Source organism: Lepidochelys kempii, chromosome 21 (assembly GCF_965140265.1).
Source record: "Lepidochelys kempii isolate rLepKem1 chromosome 21, rLepKem1.hap2, whole genome shotgun sequence".
Taxonomy (NCBI): Eukaryota; Metazoa; Chordata; order Testudines; family Cheloniidae; genus Lepidochelys; species Lepidochelys kempii.
In genome coordinates this window covers 13,616,197-13,643,454 of record NC_133276.1, presented here as the reverse complement: position 1 = coordinate 13,643,454, position 27,258 = coordinate 13,616,197, and the positions used below count along the sequence as shown (strand labels likewise).

General features: G+C 52.1%; 1 protein-coding gene across 3 annotated transcripts; it reads left to right on the top strand.

Annotated features, from left to right (window-relative positions):
- On the top strand, nucleotides 1–26,552 carry CSF1 (colony stimulating factor 1). 3 transcript variants are annotated; one of them, XM_073319740.1, is made up of 9 exons: nucleotides 1–229; nucleotides 6,101–6,229; nucleotides 10,675–10,737; nucleotides 11,168–11,347; nucleotides 12,506–12,683; nucleotides 16,188–16,321; nucleotides 17,042–17,097; nucleotides 17,399–17,454; nucleotides 18,672–21,947. In XM_073319740.1, the coding sequence occupies exons 1-8, from the start codon at nucleotides 155–157 to the stop codon at nucleotides 17,451–17,453; spliced, it is 870 nt and encodes a 289-aa protein (XP_073175841.1). In that variant the 5' UTR covers nucleotides 1–154; the 3' UTR covers nucleotide 17,454; nucleotides 18,672–21,947. The 3 variants fall into 3 exon arrangements, with proteins under 3 accessions (XP_073175841.1, XP_073175840.1, XP_073175839.1); XM_073319739.1 differs by lacking the exon at nucleotides 18,672–21,947 and adding an exon at nucleotides 26,517–26,552 and having other exon boundaries at nucleotides 2–229; nucleotides 15,144–16,321; XM_073319738.1 differs by having other exon boundaries at nucleotides 4–229; nucleotides 15,144–16,321; nucleotides 18,672–21,948.
- Nucleotides 26,553–27,258: the final 706 nt, after the last annotated feature.

Sequence of the window (27,258 nt, the reverse complement as noted above, 5' to 3'; positions counted from 1 at the left end):
CCAGCGCTGGCCGGCGGCCAAGGTGATTTCCCACAAACCACATGCTCCGGAGAGGCAATAAAAGGGCCGAGCCCAGGAGAAGGGAGGCAGGAGACGGCCGCCGCTTCCCCGCCGCGCCGCGCCCAGTGCCGCTTCCTTCCCCGCGGCAGCCGCGATGGCTGCGCAGCTCCGCGCCCAGGAGGTGGAAGGCCCGCGGGCGGCGGCCCCGGCGGCCCGGCTCGGCCCCAAGGTAGGGGCGCTGGCAGATCCGGGCGGCGGCGGCACCTCCCTGCCCTGCCTTCGCTCCCGCTGCTTCCCCGGCTGCGCCCCTCGGCCGGCGCCCGCGCTCGGCTGAAAGCCCCGGGGCGCGCCAAGGGCGTTAGGCGCCTCGCTCCCGCCCGCCAAGGGCTGGAGGCGCCTAAGTCCCTTTGGGGCGCCCCCTCACCGTGCGCTGTCGTTAGGGGCGATTGTCGTTATTGGCGGGCCCGGGGTTATCGGGTGTTGGAAGAGGACGGTCCTGGCTGAGCGCAGTCCTGCAGGAGCAAACTCCGAGCGGCTCTCTCTGCCTTCGCCTGCCGCTCCTCCTTTTGCTTGCTCCTTCGCTCGGCTGGGCTGTGCCTTTGGATGGAGACAACAGGTCCTTTCCCCGCAGGCCCTCGCTCTTCTGCTCGCGCTGCGCGCTGGCAGGGCAGGGGCTTAAAGCTAAGTTGGGGCGAACTTTCCTCTGTGCGTTGTTTTGTAAAATGCAATGGGGGCTAAGCCGAGAGAGAGATCTTCATACCGGGGAGAGGGAGCGGGTGCACGCAGAGGCATGCACAAGGCTGGGAAGCCTTGTCACCTGTCTGGGAAGCTTGTCACAGCCTGGGCCTGACAAGGAGCTTGGGAATGGTTTGGCGAGAACTCCTCCCAGAGGACTCTGTTTGACCCCTTTGAGTGGGCTGCTTGCCTGGGATCCCCTCACCCTGTTGGAGTACGGCACTTAAAGGACAAGTCTATCTAGCTAACTAACTGTCCTAGGATAGGTTTGAGGGTAGCAGCCGTGTTTGTCTGTATTCGCAAAAGGAAAAGGAAGACTTGTGGCTCCTTAGAGACTAACACATTTATTTGAGCATAAGCTTTCGTGAGCTCTGTACCTCACAGAAGCTTATGCTCAAATAAACTGGTTAGTCTCTAAGGTGCCACAAGTCCTCCTTTTCTTTTTGTCCTAGCATACTGATTTATCAAATGACCGACCTAGCGAGATAGATCAGAATACTAAGATCTAGGAGGATTGATGGCCCCTGGAATGGAATGCGTTACCTAGGGAGGTGGTGGAATCTCCTTCCTTAGATATTTTTAAGGTCAGGCTTGACAAAGCCCTGGCTGGGATGATTTAGTTGGGGATTGGCCCTGCTTTGAGCAGGGGGTTGGACTAGAAAATGATCTCCTGAGGTCCCTTCCAACCCTGATATTCTATGATAGGTAGCTAACTAGAACAGTATACTAAATGTCTGTCTGTCCATCTATCTATTCATTCTCTTAAGTCTTCGTATTCTGATCAATCTAGCTAGCTAGACCAGTATATTAAGATAAGAATGGATAAGCGGTTAGCTAGCTAGATCAGTGTATTAAGATCTAGTAGGAGAGTTAGCAAGATAGTATATTGATTGATCAATTGATCTATCTAGCTAACTCTCTTCCTAGATCTTAATATATTTAGCTAGCTAGCTACCCAATCCATCCTCCTAGATCTTAGTATATTGATCTAGCTAGTTAGCTAGCTAGATTGATTAATCGGTATACTAAGATCTAGGAGGATAGTTAGCTAGACAAATAGATCTTAGTATTCTGATCTGTCTACCTCGATCTTAGATCAATCCGTATACTATGGTCTATCTCTCTATCTATCCCCATACAGTGCATCTCTCTCTCTCTCATTATTATTATAATACAGTACATAACTATTTAATCTATTTTCTACTTATCTCATTTACCCATCCATTTATATCCCACTGGTTTCAAGAGAGTCACACCAGGGTTGCCCTGTGTTTTCCCTGTAGCCCTTGGAGGTTGGAGTGCCCTGGTTGGGGATCCTCTGCCATATCTCTAACAACTTAATGGAACTAAATCAGGGGGCCCAGATAACCTTCATCCAAGAATATTAAAGGAATTGGCACGTGAAATTGCAAGCCCATTAGCAAGAATTTTTAATGAATCTGTAAACTCGGGGGTTGTACCGTATGACTGGAGAATTGCTAACATAGTTCCTATTTTTAAGAAAGGGGGGAAAAAAGTGATCCGGGTAACTACAGGCTTGTTAGTTTGACATCTGTAGTATGCAAGGTCTTGGAAAAAAATTTGAAGGAGAAAGTAGTTAAGGACATTGAGGTCAATGGTAAATGGGACAAAACACAATATGGTTTTACAAAAGGTAGATCGTGCCAAACCAACCTGATCTCCTTCTTTGAGAAAGTAACAGATATTTTTTTAAGCAAAAGAAACATGGTGGATTTAATTTACCTAGATTTCAGTAAGGCGTTTGATACGGTGCCACATGGGGAATTATTAGTTAAATTGGAAAAGATGGGGATCAATAGGAAAATTGAAAGGTGGATAAGGAATTGGTTAAAAGGGAGACTACAGCGGGTCCTACTGAAAGGTGAACTGTCAGGCTGGAGGGAGGTTACCAGTGGAGTTCCTCAAGGATCGGTTTTGGGACCCATCTTATTTAATCTTTTTATTACTGACCTCGGCACAAAAAGTGGGAGTGTGCTAATGAAGTTTGCGGAGGATATAAAGCTGGGAGGTATTGCCAATTCAGAGAAGGACCGGGAAATCATACAGGAGGATCTGGATGACCTTGTAAACTGGAGTAATAGTAATAGGATGAAATTTAATAGTGAGAAGTGTGAGGTCATGCATTTAGGGATTAATAACAAGAATTTTAGTTATAAACTGGGGACGCATCAATTAGAAGTAACAGAGGAGGAGAAGGACCTTGGAGTATTGGTTGACCACAGAATGACTATGAGCCGCCAATGTGACATGGCAATGAAAAAAGCTAATGTAGTCTTGGGATGCATCAGGCGAGGTATTTCCAGTCGAGATAAGGAGGGGTTAGTACCATTATACAAGGCACTGGTGAGACCTCACCTGGAATACTGTGTGCAGTTCTGGTCTCCCATGTTTAAGAAGGATGAATTCAAACTGGAACAGGCACAGAGAAGGGCTACTACAATGATCCGAGGAATGGAAAACCTGCCTTATGAAAGGAGACTCAAGGAGCTTGGCTTGTTTAGCCTAACCAAAAGAAGGCTGAGGGGAGATATGATTGCTCTCTATAAATATATCAGAGAGATAAATACCGGAGAGTAATTATTTAAGCTGTGTACCAATGTGGACACGAGAACAAATGGATATAAACTGGCCATCAGGAAGTTTAGATTTGAAATTAGATGAAGGTTTTTAACCATCAGAGGAGTGAAGTTCTGGAATAGCCTTCCAAGGGAAGCAGTGGGGGCAAAAGATCTATCTGGCTTCAAGATTAAACCCAATATGTTTATGGAGGAGAAGGTATGATGGGATAACATGATTTTGGCAATTAATTGATCTTTAACTATTCATGGTAAATGGGCCCAATGGCCTGTGATGGGATGTTAGATGGGGTTGGATCTGAGTTACTGCAGAGAATTCTTTCCTGGGTACCTAGCTGGTGAATCTTGCCCATATGCTCAGGGTTCAGCTAATCGCCATATTTGGGGTCGGGAAGGAATTTTCCTCCAGGGCAGATTGGAAGAAGCCCTGGTGGTTTTTCACCTTCCTCCAGCGCGTGACCCATGCTACAGAGGATTCTCTGCACCGTGAAGTCTTTAAACCATGATTTGTGGACTTCAATAGCTCAGACATAGGTGAGAGGTTTATCGCAGGAGTGGATGGGTGAGATTCTGTGGCCTGCATTGTGTAGGAGGTCAGACAAGATGATCATAATGGTCCCTTCTGACCTTAATATCTGTGAATCTATGTCTGCCAGGATCACGCCTGACAGCACGTGGATCACAGTGCAGGAGGTCCCATGAGTGCCCTGCTCAGAGAAGGCATTGCTGTACCCTTCTGCATCTGTTCCAAACCCCACTGGACTTAATGGAAGGATCCATGGATCCAGCTCCCTGAAAGCATTTGAGTTCCAGGGTGGGAGGTTACAGTGGGAGAGAGAGCTCAGTGGTTTGAGCATTGGCCTGCTAAACCCAGGGTTGTGAGTTCAATCCTTGAGGGAGCCATTTAGGGATCTGGGGCAAAAATTGGGGATTGGTCTTGCTTTGAGCAGGGGGTTGGACTAGATGACCTCCTGAAGTCCCTTCCAACCCTGATATTCTATTCTAATTCTAAGCTAATGCCATAAGAACGGCTCTCTAGCCCAGGATCCTGTGTCCAACTGTGACAAGCATCAGCTGCTTCTGAGAAAGGAGCCAGAAACCCTCCACTCCTGGGTTAACCTTCCCCTGGGAATGTTTCCTCCCAACCCCAGTGAGTTCGAGGGTGGTTGTGCCATGAAGCAGGCAGGTTTGTAGCCCTTCCCAGCCTCTTGGTTATTTCTTTAGCATTTGCTTTTGTGACTCTGGGTGGTTTCATTATCCACATAAATGTCCAGTCCCTTTTGGAATCCTGCTAAGATTCTGGCTTCTCTGATACATTGTGGCAATGAGTTCCACAGACTAACTGCATTGTGTGTAAAAGAGTTCATGGAGCTAACACCTCGCCACTACTTATATGGAGAGACGTGACTCAGTGATGGGGCAATGTGAAAGGAGGTGCAAAGAGACGCTCAGGGCTGGAGTGCTGCGACATGGAGGGGCAGTGAGGGGTCCTGGAAAGGGAGGACACATTTGCAGCTGGCTCTGAGATGGATGGATTTGAGGAGGTCCGTGAATTAAGATTCCTTCTCAGGAGACGAGAAAGGGAAGGGAGAGATTGCAGGGGTGAGTGAGAGCTGGAGGGGCGGTGGGAAAGAGACAGATGGGGGAGCAGAAGAGGGGTTGGAGGAGGGAGGAAGAAGGGGTGCAAGCGTTGGGAGGTGGCGCATGAGAGGGGGTGAGAAGAGAATGTGAAGAGCAACGGAGGGGGTGCAAAAAGCAATGAATGGCTGAGTGATGGGGTGGAGAAGACAGGACGAGACAGCGACTGGTGGTGCGCTGGTGGCAGGAGCTGTGGTTTCCTGCTCTGCACGGAGGGGCTTGTACACACGTGCGTCTGTCAGCAGCCTGGCTCTGAGAGAGCAGCTCAGCTGGCCCCAGGACAGCAGGGCTGGGGAATTCCCAGCAGGGGCTGCTCAGCTGACCTGCTCCTCTAAGAATAGCAGACCTGGAGAGGGAGCGGGGGACGGGACGGCCAGCAGGGAGGGGAGAAGCATTCACAGACTGAACGCTTGGGTGCCACTAAAAAGGATTCGTGGCCCGAGCTCCTGGCACAGCAACTCGGGCAGATCAGTGCAGCTTGTACCCTTCCAGTGGAGTGCCACACGATGCCCACCTACCGTGCCATGCCCCCCCAGCACCACATGTCTCTTAACCATCTCTGCATTGCGAAGGGTGCTGACTCCAGAGGGAGAGAAGGATTTGTTGAGGTGGGGGAGGTTTAGATTGGATATTAGGAAAAACTTTTTCACTAAGAGGGTGGTGAAACACTGGAATGCGTTACCTAGGGAGGTGGTAGAATCTCCTTCCTTAGAGGTTTTTAAGGTCAGGCTTGACAAAGCCCTGGCTGGGATGATTTAACTGGGAATTGGTCCTGCTTCGAGCAGGGGGTTGGACTAGATGACCTTCTGGGGTCTCTTCCAACCCTGATATTCTATGATTCTATGATTGTATGGCAGAGAGACAGACAAACCAGGCAGTTCCTCAAGACGTACCAGAGAGAGGGGGAATCCATAGGGCTCTCCATGGGGGCTGGCAGCATTGTGCTACATCCACTGACTGGCACAAAGAGATCCACCGCAAAGGCTGTTTCCAGGGGGTGGCAAGGGGGTAGCCACAGGAAACAGCGCTAGGATGCTGCCCTGGAGCCTGCTAGCCATGGGGGCAGCAGGTAGCCCAGGGACATGGATTCTCTGATGGCAGGGGTTCCTGACAACTTCTCCCTTCCTCAGGTATGCCCGGTCTCCTGCACCCTGCTGACTTTCTTCCTCCTCGCCGCCTGCAGCATCCATGAAACCGAGCAGAAAGGCTACTGTGAGAATATCATCACCAAAAAGCACCTGGATAAGCTGCAGGAGCTGGTGAGTATCCTGCCCAGCCAGCATGGCTGGTGGGATGGGATCTGGAACATTAGGGGGTGAGGCTGGGGCCTGGTGCTAGCCAGGTGTCCATGCTAGGTGAGTGCGTGGTGGGCTCCAGGTCTATGTTCGACAAGACCAACGCCTCTGCCAGGTGAGAATGGTACCTGCTGAGTTTGATGCCTGAGACAGGCACTCATGCCATGGGAGAGTGACTCTAGGGGGCCAGATTAGCTGGGGCGGCAGGTTCGACCAGCCCCTGCCCCAGGTGAGATCAGTCTTTGTGCCCCACATGAATTAGACCGATGATAGGCAATCCAGAAGCAAAGCTCCCATACGGAGCAAAAAATCCAGGGGAGAGACCTATCAAAACAAGAGGGAGGTGAGCAGTGGTGATAGCTGTGGGAAGCAGAGATGTCCTCTGGACAGCCTCTCTGCTCACCGGCCTAGATTGGGCTTTGCTGTAAATGAGCATTGGCTCCAGCATAGAGGATGGGCCGGATCACTGGGATGGGGATGTGAACCCGCAGGCATTGGCAGGGAAGGAGTGAGGATGGAAGAGAAAGGGAAGGCAAATGTGGGAGAGATCGCAGAAGTAAGGAAAGAGAAGGATAGACAGGAGACAGATCGATATCTACCCATCTGTCATATCTGGCGGATAGATAAGATGCTGGAGTGGGGTAGGAATGCCTTTCTACCTGGACAAAACCCTGCCGACACAGTTCGCAGGGTGACGGGTCGTGCACAGGTGCATTCCAGGCTGTGCTGATTGCAGGCTGGTCTTTTAGGTGTGGGGTCTCCTGAAGCCCCAGCCCCACATTCCTTTCTTCTGCATCAGAAGGGAGAGGGAGACTTATAGGGAAGGCACTTCCTAGCCCTTCCTTAGAATGAACTCAGTCTGGATTGTAAACCTCGTGAGCATTTAGGAGGAGGATGGAGCCCTCGAGATCTGCAGCTGCCGAAGGGTTAACCTTGGGAATCTGGCAGTTCCCCGACAGGATTAGTTGCAAGGGGATTGACCCAGGAACCTTCCTGGTCTTCCAGTACTGGGAGGAATTCCCCAGCCTTGTTTCTTGCACAGCTGCTGCACAGCCTAACAAGGCTGAATACTGGTGGATGCTGCCAGGGCATCAGTGGCAGAAGGCAAGTACAAAGAGGGCACACAGGGCCAGTTGGCGTTTGGCAGGCCTGTTTTTTTTTTTTTTCTCCCTGGATCACAAATGATTTGTGGGCGGATCCAGCTGATTCGGGGTCAGAAATCAAAGGAAATTCCTGCGATGTCTCCAGCTCTCCCTCCTGATTCTCACTGGCTGCAGCAGTGGATGTCCTTTAAGTTAAAATTATTTAGACAAATTAGATGTCTTCAATCACCAGAGCCTGATGAAATGCATCCTAGAATACTCAAGGAGCTGACTAAGGAGATATCTGAGCCATTAGCGATTATCTTTGAAAAGTCATGGAAGATGGGAAACATTCCAGAAGACTGGAAAAGGGCAAACGTAGTGCCCATCTATAAAAAGGGAAATAAGGACAACCCAGGGAATTACAGAGCAGTCAGCTTAACTTCTGTAACCGGGAAGATAATGGAGGAAATAATTAAGCAATCAATTTGCAAACATCTAGAAGATAATAAGGTGATAAGTAACAGTCAGCATGGCTTTGTCAAGAACAAATTGTGGCAAACCAATCAGATAGCTTTCTTTGACAGGGTAACAAGTCTTGTGCATAGGGGGAGCGGTAGATGTGGTCTATCTCGACTTTAGTAAAGCTTTTGATACTGCCTTGCATGACCTTCTCATAAACAAACTAGGGAAATACAACCTAGATGGAGCTACTATAAAGTGGGTGCATAACTGGTTGGAAAACCATTCCCAGAGAGCTGTTATCAGTGGTTCACAGTCATGCTGGAAGGGCATAACGAGTGGGGTCCCGCAGGGATTGGTTCTGGGTCCGATTCTGTTCAGTATCTTCATCAATGATTTAGATAATGGCATAGAGAGTACACTGATAAAGTTTGTGGACGATACTAAGCTGGGAGGGGTTGCAAGTGCTTTGGAGGATAGGATTAAAATTCAAAATGATCTGGACAAACTGGAGAAATGGTCTGAAGTAAATAGGATGAAATTCAATAAGAACAAATGCAAAGAACTCCACTTAGGAAGGAACAATCAGTTGCACACATACAAAATGGGCAATGACTGCCTAGGAAGGAGTACTGTGGAAAGGGATATGGGGATCATAGTGGATCACCAGCTAAATATGAGTCAACAGTGTGACACTGTTGCAAAAAAAGCAAACCTCATTCTGGGATGTATTAGTAGGAGTGTTGTAAGCAAGAGAAGTAATTCTTCTGCTGTACTCCTGCGCTGATTAGGCCTCAACTGGAGTATTGTGACGCCCAGAACTGGACACATTTCAGGAAAGATGTGGACAAATTAGAGAGAGTTCAGAGAAGAGAAACAAAAATTATTAAAGGCCTAGAAAACATGGCCTGTGAGGGAAGATCGAAAAAATTGGGTTTGTTTAGTCTGGCAAAGAGAAGACTGAGAGGGTACATGAGAACAGTTTTCAAGTACATAAAAGCTTGTTACAAGGAAGGAGAAAAATTGTTCTTCTTAATCCCTAAGGCTAGGACAAGAAGCAATGGGCTTAAATTGTAGCCAGGGCGGTTTAGGTTGGACATTAGGAAAAACTTCCTACCTGTCAGGGTGGTGAAGCCCTGGAATAAATTGCCGAGGGAGGTGGTGGAATCTCCATCGCTGGAGATGTTTAAGAGCAGGTCGGACAAACACCTGTAAGGGACGGTCTAGATAATACTTAGCCCTGCCATGAGTGCAGGGGACTGGACTAGATGACCTCTCGAGGTCCCTTCTGGCCCTATGAGTCTATAGCCTTATTAATTAGCCAGGGCCCCATTCAGATCTTGCACTGCCATCACTTCATGAACGTCATGGGGTTAGTCCTGAGTCACACCAGGGGGAGTGAGAGGAGAATCAGGCCCCACGGAGTTGGCACGGGGGCGAGTGACCGGGCAACCAGGCCACTGCCCTGTAAATACTGCGCTAATGATCCAGATGTGGCGCTACCCGTTGAAGCGCTTAGATACCGTGCCAGGAGCCAGGCTGTGAGTCCAGATGGTGTGCCACCAACCCAGCATTCAGTCACTAATCCAGTTGTTGCTGCTGTCCCAGCTCTGACCGAGTCCAAAGTCGAATGTTCCCTAAGTTGGATGGCTGCCACCATCCTCATTACTTCGGGCACAAAGGTCAGAGTCAGGCGCGTGAAACCAACTCGAAGATAGCAGGGCTGATCAAAGGATTTCCCTCCTGTGTTCTCCGGACTTCTGCAGCGATCACAGCCGCGCACCCCATCCCTGGCCCGCCTCAGCCAGCTCTACTTTGTATCTAATAAGCGTTTGCTAGCAACCGCCTCACCGCAGGCCCAGTGGATAATGAAACAATTGTTCCCAATAATACATGCTCTCCTGGCAGCCCTGTTTTTTCCCAGCCTGGAACGCAGACTCAGAGTACTCCCCGGAGGAGAGCTTTTCGTCCTGAAATTGGAAACCTCTGTCACTCAGGGCCTTGGTCAGATGTGGGCGCTGTTGCACTCGGCTCCCCTGCAAAGTTATTCTGCAAAGTGCTGAGTCAGCATGTGAAGAGCCAGGGGGCAGCGGGGTTGATTTTTATGGCCTTTTGCTTTCCTCTGACAAGGCAGATCCTGGCCCCCGATGAAGAAGGGCGACTGCCTCTTGTTTGTTTGGACGAGGATTGGGAATGCTCATAGCCTCATCAGGGCTACGCCTCTTCACAGAACTGCTTGTTCCTTCATTATATCTGTTTACCCTCTGGACCTCCAGTGAACTGCATGGAATAACATCTCACAGTTATATTGTGCCTTCCAGCAACAAGGATCCAAAGCATGTTACCAAAAAAAACCCCTGCATCCACTCCTAAAATGCAGCTGTGTATGGGGTGATGAGCTGCAGCTGAGTGACACAGGGGAGAAAATTTTGGCCAGGACATTAGGGCAAATTCCTCTGTGACGAGAGATACTCTGTAATCATGAGCATGTCTGCAGAGCAGGGGCGGGGATCTGGTTTTAAAAAATGATTGAGTGGAAGAGTGTATTTAGTATGTGTTCAAATGATTGATAGATGCTGAGCTGGATCTCTAGTCCCAGGAAGTGAACCTATAATGCTCGGGAGCCCTGTACATAGTGCATGGAGTCCCGTCCTGTGGTGCTAACAGCCCCCTGGCTTCAGCCCTTGTATGGTTCCCTGCACTGATCCTATCCAGAGCAGCTGGGTTCATCCCACTCTGCAGATTCTCCTCTCTGCAGGCCCTAGGGGCTGGTGCAATTATCAGGTGCCTGCTTAAAGGGGAGCGGCAGCCTGGCTGGATTCCTGTTAAGGGGCTGCAGTGTGACTTTATGCTTCTCTTTCGCAGATTGACTCCCAGATGCTGATGTCCTGCCACGTCTCCTTTGAGTTCATTGATGAGCTGCAATTGGTGAGTGGACTTTGTCTGATCAGCTGCTAGCCTGAGCCTAGCAATTCCTCGGGATGGCAGCTTGTGCATTAGTCCCAGGGATGGGAGGAGCTGTAAATCCAGAGGGGAGTCTCAGCAGCCTGGAGAGAAAGGAGGGGCCTGTAGCCTAAGCCTTCAGAGAGCTGGGCTTGATTTCCATCTTGGTCACAGACTCCCTATGTGATTTTTGGAAACTCATTTAATCGCTCCATGCCTCTGTTTCCCTTTTGCAAAATGGCGGTGGTAATTCTTCCTTAAAGAAGGAAGCTCTTTGGCCCACTTGCTGAAGTGTAACTGACTTCCCTCACACATCACCTCTGAACTGGGGCCTTGGGAGGAAAGCCAGTATAACTTACACACAAAGGGTCAGTTCTGTATTGCAGCCAATAACCTGTCCATGTTTGCGTCCCAGGGTGACCCCATCTGCTTTGTCAAAGCGGCTTTCCCTCGGCTGGAGGACATCCTTGACAAAATGAAATTCAAGAAGAACTCCGATAATTTTAACAAGACAAAAGATGTGCAAAACATGTACAAGAAAATCGACGAGAATGAAGTTCCGTGCATTGACGACCAGGATGATCATGAGCGCGAGGTACATTCTGAGAACCAGCTGCGGATCCGCAGGTTAATGGGCACAGGGACGAGAGGAGGGCTCGCAGCCCTCAGTGGAATGGAGCAGTTTGGTTCAGGCTGGTTCCTGCTGCTCTAGGAAGCTGGGTGGATGTCCATATTGGGAAAAGACTAACTCCCAGAGCACTGAGGGTGACCACGTGGACTCTGGAGGGTGGCCCCTGTGGATGATGTAGTTGGGGTTGGTCGTGCTTTGAGCAGGGGGTTGGACTAGGTCTTCTCTGATGATCTTCTCTGATTCTGTGAAGGCGTTCCAGGCTGTGTCTGAATATGTGACCGGTGGTTGCTGATGGCTGGGAATGATCATTAACCTCACACTGGGCTAATTAAAGCTGGAGCTGGGGTCAGAGGGTCCCCGGCCTGGCAGATGAAAGAGCAGAGCAGGAAGTGCAAAGCTGGGAATATTCCCAGCCTCCCTGGCTGTCTGCTGGAGCCTCCCCTGTGAAAACAGCAGCCTCAGGGGCTCTCGAGAGACTCCCAGAGCCACACTGGTGGGGGTGGGGGGTGGGATCCTGAGCGGGATGGAGCGGGATTCTCCGCATGCACGCAACCACAAGGACTTACAGGACTTTGCTATGCAGCCTCAGATGTATCAGACTCTGCTCCCAGCAGAAGGCCGTGACTTTGGCTGTAGACTGCTCTAGGCCAGAGTCACCCAAAGGGCCCAAGCACCAACTGGGTCACCATCCGAGCTCAGTCTTTTCCCTAATCTTTTTCTACCTGCGTTTGCTCCTGCCAAGAGCCCCTGGAATCCCAGCCTGGGTGTAAATGGGCCTGAGCCAGCTCTCGCTGGTAGAAGTGACCAATCTCCCACTGATTTCAACGGGAGTAGGATCACACTGAATGGGCCCGATTCTGATCTCATTGGGGGGGACATGGGAAGACTCCTCCCATTGATTTCAATGAGAAGGGGATCAGGCTCAGTGGTCCTGATCTTTCCCTCAGACCGTGTTTACACCGAGCAGTTTCACTGATTGCCATAGAGCTGCGAGGGGAGAGTCAGACCGTGTGTGGTGCCTGGTGCTTCTAGCGATTTGGCAATTGTAGGACGAGGGGGAGTTTGACCCAGTTTCTGCTCTCTGGGTTGTCTCCCAGCTGCTGATCCCTGCTCTCTGCTTAGCTCTCCCAGGCCTGCTCCAAGGAGTTCTCCATGCCTCCCGAGAAGATGCTACAGCTGGTGAAGAATTTCTTTCACCGAGTTATGGTCCTCTTATCCAAAGATGTGGATTTCAAACACGATTGCAGCAAAACCTACCAGAAGTGTTCTGATGCCCCGAAAAAGGAACTGCCGTCTCCAGGTAAGAAACTAGGACAGCTGATCTCCCCACGCCACCTCCTCTTGAGCAGCATCCTCTAGCACCAGCCAGGGCAGTGGATTCACATGCCTGATCGTTGCGAAGATTTATACCATTATGAGACTGCAGCTTTTACACAGGAGCATGCTTGTGTGCGTGCGAGCGTTTGTCCCTGTGTCACGGAGTCCCTGGGCGATGCTCTGGAACTGCTCCCCATGAAGCCAGTCAGGACTCTGGGGCAGTCGCCTTTCTGTGAGCAGCCTGTCTTCGGGACACACAGCTCACACAGCTTCCACCTTCCTGGGTCTGACCTCGGAGCATTCAGCATCCTCTGCCCCTCCGTGCGCTTCCCCCAGCGAGTCCGCTCAGGCGGGGCTCCTGGGGAAGCCAGAGGATCCGGCACCCCAACTTTGCAGTCAGACGTGACTCTCAGCCAGCCAGTAAAACAGAAGGTTTATTAGACGACAGGAACATGGTCTAAAACAGAGCTTGCAGGTGCAGAGAACAGGACCCCTCAGCTGGGTCCATTTTGGGGGCAGTGAGCCAGACAACCCCGTCTGCACTTCACTCCATGTCCCAGCCAGCCCCAAACTGAAACTCCCTCCAGCCCCTCCTCCTCTGGGCTTTGTTCCTTTCCTGGGCCAGGTGGTCACCTGATTCCTTTGTTCTCCAACCCTTCAGCTTTCACCTTGCAGGGGGGGAAGGGCCCAGGCCATCAGTTGCCAGGAAACAGGGTGTTGGCCATTCTCTGTGTCCAGACCCCTGCACACACCTGCCCTCTCGGGCCCTGCAATGATCATACACCCTTACCCCACCACCTAGATACTTAAGAACTGCCTAGGGGAAACTGAGGCACCCCCACAATATTCGGAGGAAACGTTAAGAACAGGCCCACTTCGTCCCACCCTGTGAATGGGTGTGCATATTGTTTGCGGCATCACAAGGGTGTGTATACATATTGTATGCTCACATGCGTCCGCACTGGATTGCACCCATGTGCCTGTCTTTATGACTGTGCTTCCCTGTGTGTGTGTTCTGCATTTCTCTGTGCATGCATGTATTTGTGTGTGCGCGTGTGTCCATTCGTGTGACTGCTGATGAGGGAGAAAGCTCCAAAGTTTCGGGTCAGAGCATAGGTGCTGGAGCTAGGGGTGCTGTCGTACCCCCTGGCTTGAAGTGGTTTCCATCCTATCCAGGGTTTACAGTTTGGTTCAGTGGTTCTCAGCACCCCCCACTGTGCAAATTGTTCCCGCGCCCCTGGGTCAGAGACAGGCCCCCAAATTGGGAAGTTGTTTTGGAAGTGGTTTTCTCACTCTTCGCTCTGAGAAGCGGGCTGGATGGCTCTCTAGGGCTGTGAGTTTGGCTGTCGTACTGCAAATACAACAACCTCGTTTGCGGTATTTCTGCCGAAACCAGGAAGTTCGCAGGCAGGAGCAGAAATTAGCAACGTGAGAAAAGCTCCAAGAAAACCTCAAACCTGACTCAGCCAGGGCTGCAGGTTTGGGGCCTAGTCGTTTTTATCTGCAATGGCTCGTCTGGGAGTAAGGACGGACTTGTGGCTCGGGCCCAGCTCTGGGAGGCAGGACTCCTGGCTGCTCTCTGCCACCGACACACGGGCCAAGTCACGTTCCCTCCTTGTGCCTTGGTTTCCCCATCTGTACAGTGGAGAAAATTTTCCTGGCCTCCGGCTACCTGGCTCTGATCAGGGGGGCGGCACTTGGTCAAGGCAGAGTGGAAGATGCAATGCTCTTATCTGTCCCTGCGGCCTGCCTGTGTCCGGGTCCATGTTACATGTGATATGTTTGCATGCACGCCAAGAAGAAGCTCCCATCCGTCCTCCCCACCAGTAGGATCTGTCCTGGGTCTTGTGACTGAGACGAGGGGACTCGGTGAAACTAACACTCCCCTCCCACTGATCCTGTTGCTTGGGCTGCTGCTGCTGGTGATGACACGAGCCTCAGACCCTCCACTGCCTCTGGACAAGGGCCTGCCGCAATGTGGACGCTGCCTTGCTTGGGCACACTAACAATCACAGCCCCGATCTCCCGCCGGCCCTGCCCCACCACCTCTCCCTCTGTCCCCTGGCCTGCTGGCTGTGCGCCTTCTTGACCCCTTCTTTCTCGCTAATCGCTTCCACTCCCCAGGGCACGGGCTGCTCTCTGTGCGCTGCTCGCGGGTCTGCATCTCGCAGCCTCTCTGGGCAGCTCAGTTCGCCTCACCGCTCCCTCTTTTTGCTCTGCCCGCCGCTGTCCCCCCCCCCCCCCCCTCATTCCGGACTCTCTCTTCCCTGCCTCCTGTTTCACTTCGGCCTCGTTTCAGTGGCTCTGACACCAGCCCACCCAAGCTAAAGCTGGGTCCTGGGGCGGGGAAAGGGATTGAGCTGACCCTAAAGGCTGTTCCCTGCTCTTCCTGGAGGCTGGTTACCCTATGGCCTTTCTCTCTCTCTCTCTCTGGTTCTTTCAGGTGTGGTGACTGACCGTGACTGCAACTGTCCATCCCCAAACTCCCCTCGTGAGGGACCCCAAGCCTCTCCCCACCCAGCCTTGGCCACCAAGCCCTTCCCTTCCACTGTACCCGGCCTGGGCAGCAAGGAGGCGGCTGCCAGCACCCGCCTGGCCCACAGCCAGCCTGGTGCCATGCAGAGCCCAGTCAAGTCAGACAGCAGCGCCAAGCCCAGGGTATCCAGGAGCACGCACCAAGCCCTGGTTGCTCTGGAGATCCAGGGGGTCTGGGCTGGCATCTCTGCCAGTGTGTCCTCACCACCAGCAGACCTGGAGCTAGCATCAGCATCACAGGGACCTGGCAGCGCGTCTGTCCGCACAGAACCACTCCTAGACCTAACCGAACCTCCCAGCCGGGAGCCCCCTAGCACCGACGATGTCTTCACCTCCCCTTCCAGCCTCCCGGCCTCTGGTGGAGAGACGCTACAGAGGGAAGAGATCCATCGCACCAGGACAGAGGCTGAGCAAGTCCAGGCATGGCCGACTGGGCTCAGATTGTTCCTCCGCAAGCCTGGTTCACCGGACTCCTCCCCCAGCGCCAAGCCGACCCAGCCATGGGCAGGAGAAGACATCACCCAAGCCAGCTGGGCATTCTCAGCAGCAGAGCTGAGCACCCACCTGATAGATCCCAGCAGTGCCGATGCCGGGTCCAGCCCAGCCCTGACATCCGAAGCAGCGGAGGCCTCGGGAGCAGACCCCGGTGGCCGATTAGTGACCCCCCTGCACAGTGAGCTGTGGCCGATCCCCTCTCTGGGCTCCGAGGAGCCCCTCTCTGTAGTGCAGCACCGGTTCTCCAGGATGTCTGCTACCACTGACCGCCCTACTGCCCCAGAGACGCCCCCTGGGGGGAGTCCTCTGCACCCAGCAGGGCAAGGCAAAGCCCCAGACGTGCAGCGCACCACGGAGCTCCGAGGAGAGAGAACAGGGGGGCTGCCCAGGTTCAGAGAGCTCGACGACAGCCTGGCGGGGCCCATCCCTGACCTTAACATCCTTCCTCCGAACACAGACCAGCGCAGGAAGGAGGCGCAGCCCAAGGAGACCCAGCGGGAGGTCATGTCCTATGTGCTGGTAGCAGTCCTGGCGACCGTGGCGATTCTGCTGGCTGTCGGAGGCCTGCTCTTCTACAAGCATCGATCCAGGGTAAGCGCCTCACCAAGCCACCCCCACCGGGACACGTTGGCTGGTCCCAGCTGCTCCCAGGGCAGGCAGAGGGGTGTCTTGTGGGCAGTGCCGGCTAGTGGGTTAAAGACCCATCCTCTCTCAGCCCCTTCCTGTCAACCAAGTAGGTGTGCGCACCTGGGGAAAACCCCACCCCACCCAAGCTCTGAGACAGTGTCTCGAGTGGTTAGAGCTGGAGGCTGGGAGTCAGGAGGCCTGGGTTCTGTTCCCAGCTCTGTGAGGTGGCTTTGGACAAGTCACTCCCCCGCCCGCCCCAAATCGCTCTCTGCCTTAGTTTCCCTCGCTGTAAAATACCTTGCAGGGCACACTCATCAGGGACTGAAAAGCACTGAGGGGCTCAGGTGGAAGGGTAGAGTGTGGGGAGAGCAGTTCTCGTAACTAGGAACGTCCCATCCCCCTGCCCCATGGGAGTGTGTTTGGGGCTATGACTGCAGTGGGGGGTGGGGCCCGGGGGGGATGTCTGGGGTGGGAAAGACTCCAGTCCCAGCTATTCACCCTGGCTGCCACCTCCCACAGGAGAGCCTGTCTGTTCACCCCCTCCCCCCCCCCCCCCAAGGCACTGCTCACTGCAGGGAGAAGGGGATAGAAAGGGCTCAGGAGCTCCCCCCCTCATGGACAGCACAGACCCCTACCTAGGCTCCCAAGCAGTCCAAGACTGATCCTTCTACTTCCCTCACACAGACCCAGGAGGGACGGCTGCAGCGGAGAGGGAATGACCTAGAAGAGCAGGAGGGAAGGTGAGAGGCTGTGACCTAGGGCTGCAAAACTGGGGCTTCTCCTCTTCTGGGTCTCAGTGGGCTTTGTGGCCTCTTCTCTGGCATGCAGTGTCCTATCCCTCTGGCCTCCCAACTTGGAGCGCTTGGCCCAAGAGCCTGCTGCAGACCCAGCCCCTGCATGGCCAATGAGTGGCTGCCTGGCAGCAAGGGGCACTAGGCATCCCCCCCTGTGGGGCACGGGTGGGCATCACCAGCTGAACCTTCTTCCCGCATTCAGCCCCTGGCGTTGGTTTGAACCCCTGGATATTGCTTCTCTTTGCAGTCCGCTGAATGGAGCGGAGGAGCCTCTGGAGCTGCAGGCGCAGGGCGAGCTATGAGGTAAGGTGCTCCACTTTATCCGGACGACAGCCCCCCTTTAAATCAGGCCCCACTCCTGCAGCCTGGCACAGCGGGGGGTTCGGAATGGCTCACGCAGACCCTGGGGTTAATATTCAGCCAGGCACCGAGCACAAGGCTGCCAGCTTATTGCTTGGCAGCTTAAGCACCTGGAAATTGATTCCAGGTTTCCTAGCTGTTGTACAAGGCCCTTAGCAACGGGGAATTTAATTGTCACCGTCTGGTTCCTGTCTGGGACCCACATTCAGTACGGGCAGAACTGGGCGTAAGGCCATTAACCTGGATCGGGGCTGGCAGGGGTAGATCAGGCTTCTGCCAGCCAGGGATCTGTTCAGCTGGAAAGGGCAGTTCTGCTCTGAAAAGTGGCTCTGAAATTGTCCTCTACCTACTCCGCAAATGCGCTTCTGGGGGCATCTGAGTCAGTGCTGAGTTCCAGCTCGGGTCGCTCCTGGGAGCCCTGACAGGGCCAGCCCGGCTAGGGGAGAAGGGTCTGGAGTCTGTCCCTTGCTGTGCATTGGTAGAATTGGTTATTAAGTGCCAATGCCATTCCATGACCCCGCTGCAAACCCGCTGCTGGAAATGGGGCTGCACAAGGGTGACCTAATTTGGCCTGTAGAACCTTTCTGACAAGTGATGTGCAAGGAGAGAAGAGCCCAGCGGGACTCTTGGATCCCAGGGGAGGGGAATCACCTCTTTCCTTGTCAACTGGGCAGGTTTGTTTGGGCGTGACTGACTCTAAACACAGGGCCACGTGATGCCGGTTTTGCAGAGCCAACTGCCCTTGACATCCCCCCCCCCCTTAGACAAACCCAGCAGCCTGTAACCCTCTGATAGATGCTGACCCCCTGAGCACCTTGTTCTGCAGGCTGGTTTCTTCCTACCCAGCTGTATACTTTTAGCTATTTTAGTTTCAGTTTAGTGCAACCCAGCATGAAGTGTCTGTGAGCCAGGTAAACAACCCCACCTGCCAAAAGGCTCCACTCCTGCAACTGGAAGAAGCTGGGAGCCTCTGGCATAAACAGTGAATGTCGGTGAGCCCAACCGCTCCCTCCTGGGTAAACATTTAAGCTTGGCTGGGCATGCTCCTGCTTCCTGCGTTCAGCAGAATCTCAGCCCCGCATCAGCCACGCGTGCCCCATCCCTTGGAAGTCTCCCTGCAGCAGCCGATGTCACCGCCCTGATTTCGCTCTCCTTTCCAGCTGGGCCTTTCCTGTGCCAGGAAGAGCAACGGCTTGAGGCTTGGATTCCGAACCCTCCCTTTTGTGTGGGATCTCAGCCCCATCTGGAGGAGAATCTGCAGCAGCTGGACCCCTCCTCCGTCGTCCCCAGTGCCAACGATTGTCACTTGCTCTCGCTCTCTGCTCCTCTCTGCAAGGTCGGGAGAGACTGAAAGATCTGGAAATGGATGCTGTTTATTTTTGGCACTGGCGCCTGGGTTCCACGCTGCCCCATGCCCCGGCCAATCCCACCCCTTGCTCTCTAGCTACTGGCAAGCCAGAGCAGCCTGCAGGACCGCCCCAGCAGACCTGGCACCGGGATGGACAAAGTTTGGCTCTGATGAAGGGAGATAAACAGTCCTGCGACTTGCGTTGTCTGATCCTCTCCAGCCTGGAAAGGGTTAGGTGGACTCCACAGAGAGTTAGGATAGCGTGACGCTGGCTCCTTCAGGGGCTGGCTGTGCCTGCCGTGGAGGGCTCAGCGAGAAGGGGCATGCCTGGGCAGGAATGAGAGGACTCTGCTGAGCCTGCCAGGTTGTCATTGCTCCCTGCATGCTCTGGGTCGGAGTTGGATGCAGGAGGACAGGAGGGGTGGGGACTGCGGTCTGGGGTCTCTTTCTTCCCGCTTCTTAGACCAGCTCCATCTCGTGACATGGCAGAGGGAATCCTCTGCTTTTCGGAGAGGCTGCCACCTGGCCGCGAGCGGAGTCTGCCTCTCTCTCTCCCCTGTCTGCCCCAGCACGGTGGCCTTTGGAATGATCATCAGATGGCCCCTTTCAGGAGTCGTTTTTAACAACCTGCACGAGCCAGCATCGGTCCCCTCCATGCCTCGAGGCTGCTGTGTCTGGCTGTCTGGCCCCGGAGCCCTGATAGCGTACTATGCAATGCTTGCCCTCTCTCCTCTCCCCATGCCCTTCGCTAGAAGCCTGTTGGCTCAGCATATTGGACTCTGGGATCGGTCTCTGACCTTTGGGGTTCCCACCCCTGCAAAGTGTGGCCCTGTCCCCTCTCCCATCCCCCTGCACTCCAGTGAGAGGTAGAGGCCCTGCAAAGAGAGGAAGGGGCACCCTCATTTTAGGGGAGCCTGCTCCTTCCCATACCCAGGACATGCTGCAGAGTGGGTAATAGGGGTACAAATTGGGGTCCTGGATCCCAGCCCCCAAAGGGAAAGAAAACCTCTACACTGTGAATTTTAACTCTCTCCTGCTTCCCCCTGAGCAACAGGGGCTGGCTGGTGTTAGGGTTCGTGCCTACCGCTCCTTTCCCGTACACTCAGCGGGCCGTCCATCCTTCTTGTGCCTTCTACCCTTTCATTCCGTCCTCCTCCCCCCCATCCCCTGTCCAGGCATCCTGCTTGTCGTGATGTAGCTGATGACCCTGAGCCGGCCTCAGGTTGGGAGAACTGCCTTTATGCATTAATATATTGGAGAAATCTCCTTCTCCTGTAAAGTATTTTATTGGAGGGAGCGGGCGTGCCCGGCGGTGGGAACTGCAGGCGGTAGGTCACGGCCGGTGGGTGGCTTTCTAACGCAAGCTGGCCTTGTGTTCCGGACTGGATGTTTATGACTGTGCTTTAAGAGACTGAATATGTCTCGTTCTGTCAAGGACTTTTTATCCAGTAACATGGGTGCAACAGACCAACGGGCCTTTGATCCTGTGTGTATATCTCAGTAGGGTCATGTGGGGTGGAACTCCTTTACCGAATTACGTTGCATGGAGATCATTAATGCCCCCTGGAAGTGACAGCCCTGTGCTAGCTGGCGCGGTCCGTCTACGTAGCTCCGGTCAGGAAGTGGGACATGGGCAGACTTCAAGCTGATCACAGCTCGGCTCATCCCTGTCTTTAGTCACCTCCTGGCTCAGCTGTTAAAACGCTGGGGAGCTTTGCCAGCCTTCTGTGCTGTCCCCATGGTACCACTGAGGCTCAGAGGTTCAGGCCCATTCTGAGCTTAGGACAGATCACACAGCGAGTCAGCGTCAGGGCCCGGAGCGGGTCCCACAACTCCCAACTGCTCAACCGGGGTCCAAGGGGCCACCGGAGCTCCCATTGCGCTGTTGACATGCCCCCTTCCTAAATCTTGGCAGCCCAGTCTGCAGGGGGCTCCAGACAGCCTCGGTCACCTCCACTCCCCGGGAGGAGGGCTATGCCAGCCCCCTCTGCCATCACCTGCACTGGTGGCCCATCCCGTTCAGAAATGAACCCCGTTGGACCACTCAGGCCTCACAGTTGCCTCCAGCCTCTCTCTGATCTTGGCTCCCCCCTCCAGGACCCTCCACCACTGGGGAGAAGGCGTTACTCTTCCAACTGAGCTGTGCCCTCCCCTCTCTCCATCAGACCTCCTCCCCCACAACCTCGCCATTGTCTTGCGCCTGCTATGGGCCTGCTCTGCATCATATGGCAGAAGAGCCCACATTGGGCCGGATCCCCTGCTGGAGTAATTCGGCAGAGTTCCCATTGCCTTCAGCAGTTTACACCAGCTGAGGATCTGGCCCATGACATCAAACTTTGCTGATACTCAGCATCTGATCTGATTCTAGGGCCAGATGCTCAGCAGGTGTAAATCAGTCTAACTATGGGACTCTGCTGTTTGGCCCCCAACTTGAAGACGGGGATGTCTCTGCTTTCAGCGATAAATGGTTTATTTTTTTAAATGGCAGGAGAAAACCTATTTAAACCCTGTATTTTTAAATTATTAATATGTTTCTTAAAGTATATTTATTCAGTCCAAAGGCACATTCCACTTCCAGTACGGCGTGCGATTGTGGTGAGATATACACACAGCTCAGGTGTCAAGGGCACAGAGAGTCTGATTCGGATCTCATGTACCCCTGTGTAAACCAGGAGTAATTCCACTGAGTTCAGTGGAGTCAGATGTAAATAGGATCAGAATCATGCCTGTAAAGTCCATCTGCTCGTCAGCCTGCCAGACCTTGGGTTGGCGTCAGCCAGCGTATCTCTATGGCAAGCTGTGGATCTCTGGCAATTTACTCTAGGGCTAACAATCCACGGTCTGACTCTGTCTACTAGAGCTATGCACCTGCCATGTCATGTTATTCCACATATATTAGCCGATGGGAGAGTCGCTCCCAACAAAGGGGGTTATTGTTTTGGTCCCAACTGTGTTGTTTGTGTGTCTGTTTTTTTTTTATACTTCGAAATTGTGAATTATTTTATACAAAGTCATTTAATAAATAATGTCTATTTAAAAAAACAAATAGAAACCAGCTTGTGTATTTAACAATAATAATAATAAACACGGATGTGTGGCACTTTGTAACACTTGGGTAGTGGACTTGTGCTTGCTGGTCATTGTGAAGCACTCACCCTGCTCTCAGCCTTGGATTTAGTTGGGGATTGGTCCTGCTTTGAGCAGGGGGTTGGACTAGATGGCCTCCTGAGGTCCCTTCCAACCCTGATCTTCTATGAAGGGAGGCTGTATGTCTGGCTCAGGAGTGAAGCATTCAGCTCATGTTGTTACCAGGTCAGCCGAGCAACTTAGGTTTGTGTCTATGGCCAGCTCATTGGGGCAGGGAGCTGGGGCTGGAGGGGTTGATGGAGAAAACCATCCTTTAAGCGGTCTTCAGCAATGGGGGAGGCTTTGGATCCCCATGATGACTAGATTTAGGAAAGACCTACCTCCAGCTCCCAAAGGGACGCTCTGTGTTTCTGCACCACTCAGTGCAGTGCGGTAACTCCATGCCTGAGGCTCCTGTGTGAGTAACACAATCTGAATAATTGTAATAACAATGGAAATCTTCAAGACTGAAGAATATTCAGGAGTCAGGATTTAAGACAACCTCGTAACTATTTGAGAGTGGGGGAGACAATGTCAGGGCAGATTACCCCATATCTGCTGCAGGAGGGTTCTGACACCTTCCCCTGAAGCAGCCGATGCTACCCACATTCATGGAGACAGAATACTGGGCTAGCTGCATCTTGGGTCTGATCCACTCTGGCAATTCCTGTGTTCTTATAGGAGCTTAGATACCCCTATGATGGGTGCCTTCAAAGAATCCTACATAGACAGACAAATCACTATATTAAGATCTAGGAGGATATCTAGATGGATAGGTACATAGATAGATCATACTAGGAGCTGACAGATAGGTAGATGTGGTGTCTGGAGAGAGAGAGGGAGACCGTATACAATAATGATGGTACAGCTGGGCCTCCGATACCATAGTTCTGGGAGGATCCGCAACCTTTCTCCAGCCAGCACCTGCAGTGCCTCATCGGCCTTCAGAGGATGGACGTACATTACGAATTTGTTCAACCGGAGTGAGCTCCAGAAAGCAGTCTTCCTAGCGACGCAGCCCCGAGAGGAGAGGAAGGATAAATTCAGTGTACATGAGCTACTGGCTGGAGCAGAGTGAGAACCAGTCAGATCCTGGGGCTGATAGCGCTTCCCTCTGGTAGTTTTATGGGGCTTCAAAGGTTGTGTCTTTGATTAAGTGCTTTGATGGACCGTTAAGAGAGAGAGCAGAGGTTCGCCCCTGACTTTGCTCTCTTCCTGTTTACATGCCTCAGGAGCTCGACAAACTGAACATAGGAGCCCGGGATTAGCCTTCCCAAACTGGGCCACTTGCCTATCAAATCTGATATCCTAGCTCGGACCACAGCCTGTACTTGATGCTTCACTGGAAGGTAAACTTCGCCAGCCCCCGTCCTGCATTTAGTGCCCAATCCTGCTCCCACTGAACTCAAAGGGAGCTGGATCGTCCTTTTAGAGCAACTGGGCCATGATGATCACCAGGAGGGGATGGGGAGAAAACTTGCCTCAACCTGTATAGGTGACCAGCTTGTGCCCTGGAGCATGAGGTTCCATTTCCCTTTGTTATCGTAGCATGGAGCCTTAGGAGCTGTGCTCTGAAGGGACATGAAGAAAAGGCCACTCACCCGTAAGTGACTCAATGATTTCCTGTGACAAGGAGGTCAGTTTCACTATGCCTCGCATGAACAGCTCGAAGAGCTGTTTCCGTTTGCCGGTGCTAAGTCTGACAGGACTGAATTCCACCAACTCCGTGCTCGTTCTGTTGCTATGGTACGAAGCAAAAAAAAAAAAATTCATTCAACCTCCAGCAGTTTTCATACTTAGAATCAAGTTTCCGCTCTTGCTGACCGGGTTAGGGAGAGGGACGTTTTATCCTGCGAATTCCACAGAGTTTGCACATCGATCAGAACGTTCCCCCCATGCCGGGGTGTTTTGCGCTGGGCGTTTGGGTTTGGAGCCTGGTGTGACGGAGCAGGACCCAGGGACCTTGAGCTCCGCCTCCACTTGCACAGGGGCTATAGGATAGCGCTAGAAACTGGCTGGGTCGGGGACCAGAATGAATGGCTTTGGGAAGGGTGGTGTAATGTGGAGGAATAGGGCAGTATCCCTTTAAAGTTTGGGATCCCTTTAGTGGTGCTGACTGTGTGTGGAGGAGACTCTGGGGGGGTGTCTCTGTGTGTGAATAGTTAAGGTTTGTCCACACAGGAAGCTATTCTGGATTAGCTCCTAGAGTAGATTTTGTGCAATGGCTGTTGTGGTCAGTTTCCCTATGTAAATAAGTCCTTGGTGACCATGGCTATTTGAGATCCAGCCATGCCCCTGGGGTTTGTCTCAGATTGTTCTGGTGTGTGAAAAACACTAGGCCTAACAGCGAGGCTCCACACCCTGGAGCCATGGGGCTGCGCTGCCCCCCAAGCTGGGGAGCTTTCCGTTTCCTTCCCGGCTTAGGTTGATTTGTTCTGCTGATTGCACAGGATCCCTTGAGGAAAAGACCTTGCTGACAGCCATGGGGTTGCTGGCCCCTTCAAAGGGAGTCAGGGCCCACCCTATCCATGAGGACCCAATTTAAAGGGAACAAGCTCAAGTAGGCAGCTAACTGACTAAGAAGCACCTGGGCCTGTTACAAAGCCATCAGGGCTAATTTGCATAGAGGCGCTTAACAGGAGCACCCCCCTAAGGGAAGGCAGCTGCTGTTGTCCTTGCTGCCAGTGCCTGTTAAACTCTGCAAGTGGACAGGTCAAAGCCTTCAGTAGATGGATCTAGATGGGGAGAAGCTGAGTAATCCAGCTCCTGGAGGAGAGCTGGGGACTCCTTAGCTGAGGAGCATGAGTTGATTTAGCTGATGACCTAGCTCTGGGAGGAGGGCTGAGGACCCCTGGTTCAAGAGACTGAGACTGTGAATTACAACCCACCTCCAGCAAGGAGGACTGTGCACCTCCCGTGGCCAGGATGGAGAAGCCTGACCAGAAATCCCCTCAGCCCTGAGAAGGGGAACAGTGTTGAAAGACTCTGGGTGCAAGTGTCTTATTTCTGAACCCTGAGGGAGCTGAGGGTGGGGTTCTTGCAGAACCACACTGTGCCAGCAGTGGTAATGATTTGGGACGGCCCCCCTCTTACACTGGTTGTATGTTTGTTTCCTGCTGAGTCATTCCACCCACTGTTCCCAGGCTTAATGAAAAGTGAGGACATTCCTGTGCATTATGAGCTGGGCTTTCTTTAAACAAATTGCAGCAGAATTGTAACCTGGAATCTAAACTGACCACGACGAGGGCTCTGGCCCTTTCGGTGGGGATGCTGTTCTTCAAAATGGGACCTTAGTATAACAAAAATGATGATGACTGCCTGAGTCTGCAGGCAGCCTGAGAAGATAGCTGTCTGTGACAGGAGTGTGTCTTGTTCCTGTTCACCTCAATGGAGTGTTTAACCCTGAAGTCTAATGATAATGTCTAATGAGCTCTTTAGCAGAAATATCAAACGAATGTGCTGTCATGGTAGTAACAGATATTGCAGTGGCATGCTATGGGCCAGCCAGCTCCTGTTCATGGCAGCTTAGGCGTGTGAGGAATCCAAACCTTTGTCCCCTCCAAATTCATAGTCAGCCCCCAACACCTATCTTCAGTATTGGAACTGGAGATAATGCCTCCTTCAGAATACCAGAAACCTCAACTGCCTCCTAGCTACTGAAATCACCTCCCACACAGTCCTTGGTTGCAAAAGACTCAACTGTCCCCTGAGCAGCTGCCGAAACCTACAGCTTCCGCCCCCTCCCCCGCGACAACTCCTATGATACAGCTAGTTTTGCAATAAAAAAAATTTAGGGCTGTTGATTAATTGCAGTTAACTCACGTGATTAACTCAAAAAAATTAACTGATTAAATTAAAATTAATCGTGATTAATCGCCCTGTTAAACAATAGACTACCAACTGAAATTAATTAAATATTTGTGGATGTTTTTCTACATTTTCAAATATATTGATTTCAATTACAACACAGAATACAAAGTGTACACAGCTCACTTTCTATTATTATTTTTGATGACAAATATTTGCACTGTGAAAAGGAAAAGAAATAGTAGTTTTCAATTCACCTCATCCAAGTACTGTGGTGCAATCTCTTTACTGTGAAAGTGCAACTTACAAATGTAGATTTTTTTTTTTGTTACATAACTGCACTCAAAAACAAAACAATGTAAAACTTTAGAGCCTACAAGTTCACTCAGTCCTACTTCTTGTTCAGCCAATTGCTCAGACAAACAAGTTTGTTTACATTGACAGGAGATAATGCTGCCTGCTTCTTATTTACAATGTCACCTGAGAACAGGTGTTCGCATGGCACTTTTGTAGCTTGCGTTGCAAGGTATTTAGCATATCCTGCACGTAAACATTCATATGCCCCTTCAGGCTTTGGCCACCATTCCAGAGGACATGCTTCCATGCTGATGATGCTTGTTAAAAAATAATGTGTTAATTACATTTGTGACTGAACTCCTTGGGGGAAAATTGTACGTCTCCTGCTCTGTTTTACCCACATTCTGCCATGTATTTCATGTGATAGCAGTCTCGGATGATGACCCAGCACATGTCCGTGTTAAGAACGCTCTCACTGCAGAATTGACAAAATGCAGAGAAGGCACCAATGTGAGATTTCTAAGGATAGCCACAGCACTCGACCCAAGGTTTAAGAATCTGAAGTGCCTTCCAAAATCTGAGAGGGACGAGGTGTGGAGCATGCTTGCAGAAGTCTTAAAAGAGCAACACGCCGATGCGGAAACGACAGAACCCGAACCGCCAAAAAAGAAAATCAACCTTCTGTTGGTGGCGTCTGACTCAGATGCTGAAAATGAACCTGCGTCGATCCGCTCTGCTTTGGATCTTTATCGAGAGAACCCGTCATCAGCATGGACACCTGTGTGCGATTTGCTGGGGAAGGAATAGTTGCCTCTCTGAGCTAACGCATGGTAGGTTTACAGGAGGTTTGGGGAGCTCTGGTCTTGTCCAGGAATGGGAAGAGATGCTTTCCAGCTCCTGACTCCTGTGGCGAGTCATAGGTTCTGAGGGCAGACGGGACCACGGTCATCACCTAGTGTGACCGGCTGTATAGCACCGGCCAGAGAACGTCCTCAAATAATTCCTAGAGCCGATCTTTTGGAATAACATCCAATCTCGATTTAAACTTTGCCAGCGGTGGAGAATCCACCACAACTGTTGGTAAATTGTTCCAGTGGCTAACTACCCTCCCTGTTAAAAATTTACACCTTATTTCCAGTCTGAATGTGTCTCGCTTTAACTTCCAGCCA

What these genes read in the sequence shown, in the direction of transcription:
- CSF1 (XM_073319739.1), top strand. Translation starts at nt 155, where the DNA reads ATGGCTGCGCAGCTCCGCGCCCAGGAGGTGGAAGGCCCGCGGGCGGCG. An exon ending in TCATTGATGAGCTGCAATTG is followed by an intron (nt 10,738 to 11,167) that starts GTGAGTGGACTT and finishes TTTGCGTCCCAG; the next exon opens with GGTGACCCCATCTGCTTTGT. An exon ending in AGGATGATCATGAGCGCGAG is followed by an intron (nt 11,348 to 12,505) that starts GTACATTCTGAG and finishes CTCTCTGCTTAG; the next exon opens with CTCTCCCAGGCCTGCTCCAA.